This window comes from Podarcis gaigeae, assembly GCF_964106915.1.
Source record: "Podarcis gaigeae genome assembly, chromosome: 14".
Lineage (NCBI taxonomy): Eukaryota > Metazoa > Chordata > Lepidosauria > Squamata > Lacertidae > Podarcis > Podarcis gaigeae.
The window spans coordinates 32,128,547-32,141,842 of record NC_139690.1 but is presented as its reverse complement, the minus strand read 5'-3'; the positions used below and the strand labels follow the sequence as shown (position 1 = coordinate 32,141,842).

General features: G+C 40.5%; 1 protein-coding gene across 9 annotated transcripts in view; it reads right to left on the bottom strand.

Annotated features, from left to right (window-relative positions):
- The window catches only part of USP7 (ubiquitin specific peptidase 7), an 81,825-nt gene that overhangs the window by 38,126 nt on the left and 30,403 nt on the right, over positions 1 to 13,296 (bottom strand). For 4 of the 9 annotated variants that reach the window (XM_083710809.1, XM_083710810.1, XM_083710815.1 and 1 more), the window contains one exon: positions 76 to 180. In XM_083710809.1, the coding sequence (XP_083566935.1) occupies positions 76 to 180 (105 nt within the window). Of the gene's footprint in view, positions 1 to 75; positions 181 to 5,605; positions 5,758 to 6,692; positions 6,869 to 13,296 lie in introns of those variants that run through there. The other 5 variants (XM_083710812.1, XM_083710816.1, XM_083710814.1 and 2 more) reach the window with 3 other exon arrangements.

Below are 13,296 nucleotides of genomic sequence, written 5' to 3'. Positions count from 1 at the left end.
AATGGATATACTACTCACTGCAAAAAACAAGCAAGCTCCCCACCCGCATCAGAGCAAGTAGAAGGGATGACTCACCATCTTCCATGTCTTCTTCTGTGTTGTTGTGACCATCAGCCATTGCTACATTCCCATTGATGACTGGGTTTTGAGTAATTCTTGGTGGATCATCAGCATCTCCAGCTTATTGGGATACGGAAAACAGAAATAGATCAGTAACCTGGATCTTGACAGTAGTACTGACAAATTACAGTGGTACCTTGGGTTACATACGCTTCAGGTTACAGACTCCGCTAACCCAGAAACATTACCTCGGGTTAAGAACTTTGCTTCAGGATGAGAACAGAAATTGTGCTCCGGCAGCACGGCGGCAGCTGGAGACCCCATTAGCTAAAGTGGTCTTCAGGTTAAGAACAGCTTCAGGTTAAGAACGGACCTCCAGAACGAATTAAGTACTTAACCTGAGGTACCACTGTATGCAGATCTAAAACATAGCAAAATTATGCAATACAGTAAAAAGCTAATATTTCTTCTAAAATAAATTAAGATCTTACTTTGGGTTCTTCACATTTGGTTGTATCAAATGTGAACCATATTCTGAGTAGCCCCACTGAAACAAATGAACGTAACTAATTTAAATCCCTTAAACTCAATGGGTCTACTTTAAATAAAGCTTATTTAGATACAACCTTCTGTGCCCACAACACTGTCAGAACTAGCCTTTAGCAGGCTTCTGACTCCATTACTTTGTTTATACTATGCTACTAAAAGTTATCTAACTTTATGCAAAAATGTTTCCATATTTTATCAAGAATCACTGTTAAAGTCAAGTTCCATTTTTATTATTTCCTTCCTTCCTTGCAGCAATGGAATCCAGCAACAAATGCAGAACAAGTCTCAAAAGCTGCATTTCACCAGTTCACATTACACATTTAGCCTTCAAAGCCTATTCAGCACCCAGGACAGAGCTATACAAAGTTAAGACTGGTCTATGGTACAATGATGGTGCCTTCAGTGCTAACACAAGAGAAAGCCTGTTCAAGTAAAGATTTTCAAGATTAAAGGAAGGCTGACTTCAGCACTCTCACAAAGTCTTAGAGACAACATTCACACAGTGCTAAGGACACATTTAAAAACCTTTAAGGCTGTATTAATTATGGACTGTGACAATTTCCTTTTCATGAACTGTTTGTTGTAACTTGTATGCCTGAATATGAGAGAGAGAGAGAGGGGGGGGGGAGGGAGGTGTTGTTGTTTTAAAACAAGATGCATTGGTGCTTGCCTCCCCCTTTAAGTATGCTTAAATAGGTGGCTTTTAGGAAAAAGCAGCCAAAGAGGCCTCTGATCTACATCCAGAACACATCAAGAGTGGTTTGTCCTTGGGATGGCTATTTTTAGCGATAAAATGGTACAGGATGAAAGGGTAAAAGTTCTACTGCATTCATGCTACAGTCCCAATACAGCTGTTTTTTCTGAAGAGAAGGCAGCTTCTGTGAACAGCTTTTAAAAATGCATGCTTAACATGAATGGTAGTCTGGCACTTAAGTCTTCACCAGCTCTAGACCTCACTCATTACACAATCCACCTGCTGCATCTTCCTGCTCTGGAAAGGCTTCCAGGTTAGTCTGCAATTCTAAAAGCTTACTTCCTAAGAGCGTCCACTTCAAGTCAGTTTTTCTCTGGTAGCACAACTCAAAGATCTATACTCTTAAGAAATATTTCCTCACAGAATGGGTGTTGCTGGGTTCTGCCTGTGAGAGAACATTTATTGTTGCTGTCACAATTAGACAGATTACTTTCCTCTCTTCTTCTGCCCAGGTTTAATACCCTGCAATGACTTAGCATGCACCTTCATTTTAAGAGGATGTGCTCCCCGTAAAACAACACCTAGAAACTCAACATTTGGTTAGATAACTAGAGGTATTCACCTGATTTGTGTACCCTGCAAATGGAACCAGTTTAAAATACATAGACTGAGCATGTTTTCTGTGCTTCAATCCATAAAAAGCTTGGCTTCTGGGTCACAACATGAGCCGTCAGCAGCTTCAGCATCCAAACCTATACAAAATGCCAATAATGTCTACAGCTCCACCTTCCTCACAGCATAGCTGTGAGGAAAAAAAAGGAATTTGAAAACTCTTTGAAAGCAACAATTTAATAAAGATCCACCATAAATCCCTGAAACATCAAGAGAGCACAGAAGCCTAAATAACAAGACTTGGGAAAGAAGTGGGGGATAGTTAAGCTCACATATCCCAGAGGCACTTTCCCATTTAAAACATCTCCTGCCCCTGACCCAAACCAAATACTGTTCTAGCACAGAGCTCTGAATAAGCCATTTTATGATATGCAAGACCAAGACACTTTGCAGAGATGGGAATCAAGTGGAGTGGAAGGCCAAACTGGCATTTACCATCCAAGTGTGATGCAACAAAATTATGGTAGTGAACATGTGTGCACTATCGCATTCAGTGGCAGGCCAGAACAATTGTCCCTTTCAATAGACTGATGCATGCCCCTCAAAACACCAGTGGGAGTTGGGGGTGAGTTGTTCAAGTCCAATGATTCGCTTTAAGAGATTTCAATAATGTAGATTTCAATAATGTAGATCTGTTACATGCATTCTCTGACCACACAGACACTGTCTACATTCTTCATCCAGATTCAAGTTGTTGCAGAGCAAAGCAAAAAAGATGAGTTTTTTAAAGTTCAAATCTATACTAACGTAATAAAACCAACACTGAAACCAAATGTCTATGGCTGTGGAAGTGCTAAATTCTCCAGGCCAGCCTGCAAATGTGGATTGTCAACTCGGGGCAGATCCACACCATATATTTAAAGGATGTGCAATGCACATTTAAAGCACATGACTTTCACACCCTTCCCAAGGATCATGGAAACTAATTTGTTAAGCGTGCTGGGAATTTGTAATGTGGAAAAACACATGTGGATTATTTGGTAGGCGTCATGTGCTTTAAACGCGAATTGGATGTGTTTTGAGTGTTTGGTCTGGATCTGTCCCTGATCTTCCTTCTTTTGAAGCATTCTACATAACAGGTTCAAACTCAGACTGCAAAGGAAAACTATATATAGTCAAATAAATGTTTACAGTCAGTGCTAAACAAAGCTATGCCTGGCCCAAACAACAATTTTTTTTGTGAACACTTGTATATAAATTTGCTTTGACTTTTCTCTATCACCCCCCCCCCCACTGTTATCCATGTACCATATTGGCCCGAAAATAAGCTGCATCAGAATACAAGCCACACCTTTAAAAATGGAGGGGGGGAAATACCCGAATATAAGCCACTCCATTCCTCGCTGCTCCTGGCTGCATACTGGGGGGGGGGGGCACGCTGTGTTGCCAGTGACCTTTCCCCTTCCTTGTTCTGGCCAATACGGTACATACCACTTCAAGCTCCTTGGAGGAAAGGTGGGATAGCAATGTAACAGGAATACAGTGGTACCTCGGGTTACAGATGCTTCAGGTTACAGACGCTTCAGGTTACAGACTCCAATAACCCAGAAATAGTACCTCGGGTTAAGAACTTTGCTTCAGGATGAGAACAGAAATTGTGTGGTGGCGGCGCAGCAGCGGGAGGCTCCATTAGCTAAAGTGGTACCTCAGGTTAAGAACAGTTTCAGGTTAAGAACGGACCTCCGGAACGAATTAAGTTCTTAACCCGAGGTACCACTGTAATTGAAAGAAGGCACTGGAATTCAAGTAAAATCCCAAGCACCTGCTTATATGTGACTCTCAAGATCATTTAGAAATCTGAACTGTATTTCCAGGGCTGGAAATTAGTTATATTGAGATACAAGTCATCCTACTTAACTAAAAGAAAAGCTTGTTATTGAAAAATAAGTTTTATAAACATGATGGTTGCCACAGGAGTTTCTCCTGCAACCAGTCCAATAGAGATTCACATGTAAATAGGGTGAAAATGAACCAATGCATTACCAACAGAGCTTTTGGTGTGGCAGAAAGGGGGAGGGGACAAGAGTCTTCAAAAGGATCCTCATCCAAAAGCTATAGGCATGCAACTAGACCCAGATGGTGGCCAAGAGCTCCCTAGAGGCCAGTTACTTAAAACCTCTCATCCCAATATATCCATTTCTACCAACCCCTTTCCCACCATAGCAGCCCATCTACAGCAAAATGTGCACTCGCATCCCCTAGGACACTTAAGGATTTTCTTAGCTTCACAATGGTGTGCCAAAGTCTTGTCACTTACATTTAAATGTCTGTCATGGGAATAAAAATATATCCTCCAGATATATACTCAAGTGAAGTACAGCAAATCATTTTAAAATTAACATTTTCACCTAGAGATGTGAGGGCCCGGCGGGGGGGGGGGGATTCCCATTTTTGTTAAAGCCTTTTTTGTTTTTCTGAAAAATTGGAATAAATTGAGAATAATTGGATTATTAAATATTTAACACAAGATGTTCAGATATTTGCTCACTCAAAATGATTTCCAAAACTGTGCAACAGGAAGACAATTCCTGTACATTGAGGACAAGTAGGTCTTGAGCTGTACAATAAGTGTATAACTCTCAAAGTTGAAGTTATAATAGCACTGCTTCTGCATTTTGAGTGGATTACAAAGCAAGCAGCATACTGAGGGCTTGATATTGGAAAGGTACTTTCAGATGTTGCAGAATACAGAACATATTCAGGTATTTGGCCAACAGATGCAGTCTGGGATTCTGCCAAGCACATCCCTCCTGTCTCTGACTCCTCTTGCTTCTTACCTACTTCAAATTCCTCCATCTTCTGCAGCATGTGAAAGAAATTGATCTATGTTGGAAATGCACCAAGTCAAGAAATAAACTGGCATATGAAAGGGTAGAAGCTTGTTTCGATCTGGGCAAATTTTCAGTTTTTCAAAGTCCATGATAAATAGGATGACAAATATGAGAAAAGAGAAACTGATAGTGATAGATTAGAAAAAGACTAAATATCATGTAGTGTTCATTGATTTTTGTTTCCCTTCCCCTCTTTCCCCCAGATCTTTTTATGGAAATGCATGCTTTCTACCTGCTTGACAGGAGGACTGGAGGAGACACAACAATTTGTTTTACTATAACGTTGAAGCTTTCTATTCTTATTGTTTTTGCCTTGTCCTCATAAACTGGCAAAACCAAAGGGATGCTAGGTTCCTTACAGTGTAGCAGCTTCTACATCCAGGTGTAACAAAACCTTAATAAATTAAATCTGTAAGTACTGTCTGAATAAGCTGTATTTCAAAAATATCAGACATGATAACTTTATGGTAAACCAAGTGATACATAATGCACTTAATATTCTTAGAGTAACAGTGTGGCTTTCAACATCTAAAAGAGTGCTAAAAAAGTAGTATTGCATTTTTATTCAGTTTCTCCAAAAGAAATCTGCTGCTCCTCTACTTCAAAAGAAGGGAGGGCATTTTCCCCCTCATGAGAGGGTGTATCTGTTGCATAAAAATTGATCAGAATTATCTCTGGCATCAGGAGTTACACAGTTTGCAAATATCGCATTGGAGGACTAAAGCATCTTAATGTGGTTTTCTATGTACTTTTGCAAACAAAAGTTCTGCAAAGCTTAAGCCAGATATTAAGATCTCACCTGAGTTGAAGACATAGAGTTCGAGTAGGCTCATGATGATTTAAAAGTGACGGCAGGTGGAGATCGTTCCTACCAGTGCAGAAATGTAGTGGTAAAGAGTGGCCTAACATCTATCTATTGTGTCCAACCAGCTTGATGATCAGCTACATCACCTAGAGAGTTGCAAGAGAAGCGATTAACCCACCCAGACAACGTCCGTGGTTCCCAAGATACAAGATAAAGTTCCCTAATCAGGAACAGCTTCTGAAATTATACAAACTCCTTCCCAATAGCTCTCAGCTAAGTTGGGTCAAACCAATGTAGTGTGCCCTCTTCTAAATGTGTATAGCAGGGAGTGCTACTGTAGCTAGTTATGGAAGCTTCAAGGAGGGGCTTACTCAGTCTCCCTTTTAATCCAAGGTACTCCCATTCCCTTTTAATCCAAGGCACTGTCCACTAACATGGTAAGTGCTATAAAATTTTCTGCATGCTTGGCTCATTCTCCTATGCTAGTCAGGGGCCAGTAGTCTGTAGCCCAACTAAGAAAGCCCTGTAAGCAGCCTCTATAACACTGCTGTTCTGTTTAAGTGGCTGCAAATGCTGTTCTACTGCCAGTTGGTATGTTCCTAGCACCCAGAAGTAGCTATCACTACCTTCAGATAACCAGATGACTGCTAATTTGTATGGCTTTTCTACAAAGATGGAATCAACCAAATCAAGGAACATGAGTTATTTTTTTAATGGGGGGAGGAATCCGTATTACTCAGATGAGTTAAGACTCACTTGTTTTTCGCTCTTAAAAGAAAATGCATGCTTTTACCACTATAAGAGCCTCAGTGGTTATATCCAATACATTTACACAACAGCATATTACTGCTGTTAGGAGAAACAGGGCCTGCATCTTTTCACCCACCTAGGAAAATAATCACCAAATTTGGGGACTGTAATAATTGCAAAAGAGCTTCCATAAAACTCTGAACAATTCAAACAACTAACATGAGAGAAAAGTATGCTAAATGGAGATAGCCAAAGTTTTACTGCACCCAAATCAATCAAGCCAGTGCTGCTCAAGACAATTTTGATGATGGAGGAACGGGGGGAGGCTCACTTTCTCAAAGGTGTTGGCTGCACATTGTCGTTCAGGAAAATTTGATTTGATAAGGCTCAGTAACCATAAAGTTTATAAATCACTTGCTCTGCTAAGCACAACTGGTTTTTCGAATACTGGAGAGTAATGGAGAAAACTGGTAGTTGCTCTACTATTCCTTAAGCAGGTAAGTCAGAATGCTGGACCCAAGAGTTCCGTGACAGTTGCTGTCCCTGGTTCAGCCACTGGCTGGAAGCTAAATTTCAAAAAAGCTCTAGGGCAGGAGACATGGAAATGAAATTTACAAGTAAGAAAACATACCAAATCAAAGAAACAAAACACTAATGGGAAAACTAATCTGAATTACTATCTCATCATCTACCTTCAGAGTAAGCACTGAATATTTCTAACTTCGACAGTGTTTTAAACATAGCATTTACTTTCTAAGGGAAATGCACACCATAAAGTCCAGACTATACCAGATGGAAAACAAACCAAAGAAGCAGTGCATTTGCTGTACAATCCTATACATGTTTACTTGGAAGTTCAGCTGTATCTGATAGGGATCATTCCAAGGAAAAGATATAGGATTGCAGCCAAAAAGGACATTCTTAAGAGAGAAGGAGTGCAACCTAACAAATCAGCAGCTGTGCAACGGATTTTTACTGCAAGGCTCAGAGAAATAAACAGAGTTTGAATGACAGGAAAACTCGGTAAATTAAAGCAAAGGGCTGAATGAGGTCAAACTAATTAGTACACCAAAAAGTGGTATTTACTTCACACATAAAAAATACCAACAAACCCCACCTCCAAGCAGGAATGAAATTCTGAATGCCCACAAAAGCATGTTTCTATGCTTACTTAATATATAATACTTTCTTATAAAAATAATCTAATCTCTTTAATGTATGCACAATCAGAGTGGATCCCCCCCCCACAAACATAGTTTTTATAATGTGTGAATGTAAGCAATGAAGGTTCCAGTCTGAGTTAATGATCATGTATGTGTCTTACAACTGCTAATACAGTAGATAGATGATAGATAGATAGATAGATAGATAGATAGATAGATAGATAGATAGATAAGATAGATCTAGCAAATGCAGCTGCATTGGTCCATAAGAAAAACGCTCCTAAAAGTTGAGTAATACCTTTATTAAAGTTAAAGGGACCCCTGACCATTAGGTCCAATTGTGACCGACTCTGGGGTTGCAATGCTCATCTCGCTTTATTGGCCGAGGGAGCCGGCGTACAGCTTCCGGGTCCTGTGGCCAGCATGACTAAGCAGCTTCTGGTGAAACCAGAGCAGCACACGGAAACTCCATTTACCTTCCCGCCAGAGCGGTACCTATTTATCTACTTGCATTTTGATGTGCTTTCGAACTGCTAGGTTGGCAGGAGCAGGGACTGGGCAATGGGAGCTCACCCAAAATGCCACAAAGGTGTGGGAAGCTTCTGAGTTCTCCAGAGCTATTAATCAGTCAAGATGTAACACAAGCAGGGTTTGGGGAGAAAGAGGAGAGAACAGTACAAACTCAGGCTGACCTTTCAGCAATGAGGCCAACTTGTAGACTCAGTTCCAAGACTGAAGAGTTAGGGGTAAATTCCATTTTTACCACCCTAAATAGGGATTTGTTTTGGTGCTGAAAAAATAGGACTCCAACCCAAGCCAAAATTAGTAAATCCATGAAACTGTGGAACAGAGAAACTGATAAAAAGAAACTATTCTGTCTATTAAGCAATGTAACAATGTTGTTAAACTATATATCAGATGTAATTACACTCTGCAGATAAAACATGAGCTAAATATTTACTATTGTTACTTGCTTAAAACAAAACAAATTTCCTCCCCTTTATCCCACATTTTGATGAGCTGCATGAACTATGGGTGCTGAAATTGCCTCATGAGCCTGGATAAAGTAGTAACAGCTACAATGATGCAATGCTTGTGAAAAAAGGAAATGCTGTTTTGCATTGCGTCAAAATGTAAGAGACATCGGATTCTAGTATGATCTAGCTTGGTTGCTGGGAAAAGCAAGCAGAACTTGGTGCCAATAAAGGGAAGAATCCATAGCTATCAAATTCCCTGGAAAGGAAGCTTTCACCTCACACTACATTCACTCAAGGTGCTTTGGAATCACCTTATTCGAAAGCAACACAGTTTTCCTGTAAAAACATTTTCTTGTGAGGGAGGCAGTGAGCATGAAGTAACATTGTTTTATGTACTATACAGAATACAGGAAAGGCTTGTGACCTACATCATGGCTTTAATACCTGCATCTATTTTACTGAAACTCATCCAGAGGCAGAAGCAGAGCTGCTCCAACCAGTTCTGGATCCTGCCAATGCAGATTCTTTGGATACAAGTCAGCATGCTAGGGTGGTGGTTCAATAGGGCTGAGACAAAATGAGATGCTTTGCCAATCACCCTTCCAACACAACTGGAAATTATATCCCACAATAATTAATCCAGAATTAAGACACCGCCTCATAATTGCTAACCTGGATAAGAATCCTCACTTGATTCATAAGTGTATATTGGAAGAGGGAAGGAAATCACTTGGTTACTTTTAACAACCTTTTGTGAGCAAAACAACATGGTTACTGGGTAATTTTCTGCATTAAATGATATTGTCCTTGTTGACCATTCTGGGAAAATTAGTCCTACTGTAAAGTGAAATTGGAATTAAAAGTCTGAATTCAATTTTAAGAAAAAAAGAGGGACTGACAAAAAGTTATACAAAATTATAATTGTAATCAGATCAGCCAAAGCACACATTGTATTTTCTGTGGCCTGTCTCCCTATCTCAAAATACATTTCTCTCCACTACATGGAGCACTATGTGGTGCTCTCTTGGCAGTAACAATGGTAGAAAACTGAACTTTCTGAATATAGTACTAGTACCACAGAATTCGGCTGTGAGAAATTGTACATCTATTAACAAAAAAAGGAGCCAAGGTCTGCCAAAAACCTTGGAACACCAATGCAATCTTAATTATTATGTGTTTATATTGTGTATATATAACTGTTGCAAGCTATTATTTTTTTAAAAAGGAAATCATGGTAAGTATCTAAATGAACAAACAAACAAACAAACAAACAAACCCACAAACCCATCACACTGAAATAACTATTTTTTATAATCAATTCCATTCTCCCCTAACTTTATTATGGAGAACACGAAATGTGCTTCACACTGGGACCAAACTGCTGCCTCCCTCTCACCTATCAGATGAGATTCCTTGCCACCAATGGCTACCAGGTGAGTGCTTAAGTATATGGCTGCTTTAAGCACACACACCCTATGATACATTAGAGATGCATTTACAGTCTGCCTCAACCCCACCTAGTCCTGCCTCTAGACAAAACAACTTATTTGTTGTATTCTTTCATTTGCAGTTCCTAATTTTGTCATTTGCAGTTAGAACTTTGTTCAAGGTGCTTTGGAGCAATTAAGTTAGATGCAGCTCGCTCCCTCGCTCCCTCCCTCATTCATTCATTCATTCATACATGACTTTCATTCATATGGTTATAACCAAGATGCTGTATCTTCAAACTCAAACACTAAAAGTACACAAATATAAACTATTAATGAAGATGAACTTTCAATGACTCTCCCCTCAGTGCAGCTTAAGTTGTATCTAAGTCTACAAGCATCAATCAATTTAATCAATTGATTCACAATAACTGAAATAAACATTATTCTGTCTTTTAAACCTGGATCTTCCACAGGACTGATGGATGGACTTGAACTTATTTTAGTTCCAATGTATTAGCACACTGGTCTACACCTGATAGGTCAGGATCCATTACCAGGTCAAAGGCCTGATCTAAGGTGGATAATAACAGCAGCACTACCACCATATAAACATATGGTAAGAAATGGGTTCCCCAAATGCATGTTTGGGTTAAAGGTGGATCGCAGGTCTGAAAAGCTGAAGACTACTGTTTTAGGAAATAACAGAACACTCCATATTATTTCTCTACTATTGATGATGAAGGAAACATTAAAAGATGGCTTTTCATCTTATTTATTTTATTCACAGTGGAACAAAGCAATACAAATAAAAAGAAAACAATATAGTCTTATGGTAAAAGGAAACACAGATGGATTTTTTAAAAAAAATAGTGAGCAAAATGTTGACATCCCAGAGATAAGGTAAATCTTAATATTATTCTTTGTAGGGGTGCATTTACAGTTGCAAAATGCTGGAAGAACTTGAACCATCTATTGTTAGAAGCATGGCATAATAAAGTATAGACAATTATGCTGGCAAAAAAATTAAACTAGTAAAGTTTGGGCATAAAGACAACAAAAGGAAATATTCATTTTATGAAATTTAGTCTGCTCTCATTGATTTCTTTAATAAACAGGATAAGAGGGGTTTTTTATAAAAAAAACACTAGTAAAAATAAGGACTTTAAACTACCATGGGTCTTAGCAGCACTTCCCACCTCATTTTTTACCTTTGACAGCCCACTCACTTTCCCTCTGTTTCTTGCAAAAAGAACACCCCAGGCCCTACTTTGTGACAACAGACTGTCTCATTCAGTGGCCTTTGAGCAATTTAACACCTTTCACCCCCCTCTGTCCTCCTCACCCAGGTTCTCACCTGGGTGATATGAATCTTTGCCCATAAACATCCACAGCAAGAACCTCCCACTCCTTGTTCAAAGTATAACTGAAAGCTTTTGCTTAACATTTGATTATAGCCGCCCTGAGATAGGCTTCGGCTGGGGAGAGCGGGATATACCGGTAAATAAAAATTTAGTAGTAGTAGTAGTAGTAGAAGAAGAAGAAGAAGAAGAAGAAGAAGAAGAAGAAGAAGGACTGAGAGCCTTCCTTTGAGCTCCTCAAAAAGCCACCCTTAATGAGGTTTTGCAACATGTGCTTAAATTTTCAAAATCAGACGAAAGAAATACAGTACTGTATTACGTTGGCTGGCAGCCTTAGCATGCAACAATTGAGAGGCACTCTGTGTGCTCTCTTTTGCCCAGAGATAATGCCAATAACACTGTAGCACAGGCGGCAATTGGTGATCTCTAAGCACTGCTGTCAACGCTACCAACAATCTACCAACCTCTTTCATACATTACAGTCCATTACAGTCACTGCACCTCCCATAATCATCACTGCTATAGCTCTTATTACATAAGCCCTCCTGACAAGAATCATAGAATCAAAGAATCTTAGAGTTGGAAGTGACCCCAAGGGTCCTCTAGTCCAACTCCCTGCAATGAAGGAATCTCAGCGAAAGCATCCATGACAGATGGCCATCCAACCTCTGCTTAAAACCCTCCAAGGAAGAAGAGTCCACCACCTCTCGTGGGAATTTGTTCCACTGCTGAACAGCTCTTACTGCCAGAAAGTTTTTTCCAAATGTTTAACTAGAATCTCCTTTCTTGCAGCTTGAACCAATGGTTTGAGTCCTACCCTCCAGAGCAGGAGAAAACAAGCATGCTCCCTCTTCCATGTGACAGCCCTTAAGATATTTGAAGATGGCGATCATATCTCCTCTTTTCCAGGCTAAGCATGCCCAGCTCCTTCAAGGCTTAGTTTCCAGACTCTTGATTATCTTGGTTAATAATCATAATCATAATCGTAATAATTTATTATTTATACCACACCCATCTGGCTGGGTTTCCCCAGCGACTCTGGGAGGCTTCCAACAAAGATTAAAAATACATTAAAACATTAGTCATTAAAAACTTCCATAAACAGGGCTGCATTCAGATATCTTCTAAACATCAGGTAGTTGTTTATCTCTTTGACATCTGATGGGAGGGTGTTCCACAGGATGGGTACCAATACTGAGAAGGGCCTCTGCCTCGTTCCCTGTAACTTCGCTTCTTGTAGTGAGGGAACGGCCAGAAGGCCCTCAGCACTGTACCCCAGTGTCCGGGTTGGACAATGGGGGTGGAGACGCTCCTTCAGGTACACTGGGCCAAGGCCTTTTAATAGAGGTTTAAAGGTCAACACCAACACTTTGAATTGTGCTCAGAAACGTACTGGGAGCCAATGTAGGTCTTTCAAGACTGGTGTTATGTGGTCTTGGTGACCGCTCCCAGTCACCAGTCTAGCTGCCGCATTCTGGATTAGCTGTAGTTTCCAGGTCACCTTCAAAGGTTGCCCCACGTAGAGTGCAATGCAGTAGTCCAAGTGGGAGATAGCCAGAGCATGCACTACTCCTGCGAGACAGTCCGCGGGCAGATAGGGCCTCAGCCTGTGTATCAGATGGAGCTGGTAGACAGCTGCCCTGGACACAGAATTGACCTGCACCTCCACGGACAGTTGTGAGTCCAAAATGACTCCCAGGCTGCACACCTGGTCCTTCAGGGGCACAGTTACCCCATTCAGGACCAGGGAATCCTCCACACCCACCCACCTCCTGTCCCCCCAAAACAGTACTTCTGTCTTGTCAAGATTCAGCCTCAACCCGTTAGCTGCCATCTATCCTCCAACCACCTCCAGGCTCTCACTCATACAGTACCTTCACCGCCTTCACTGGTTCCAAAGGAGGTAGAGATGGTTATCATCCGAATACTGATGAATACCCAGCCCAAACACCCTGATGATCTCTCCCAGTGGCTTCATGTAGATGTTAAAAAGCATGGGGGAGATGA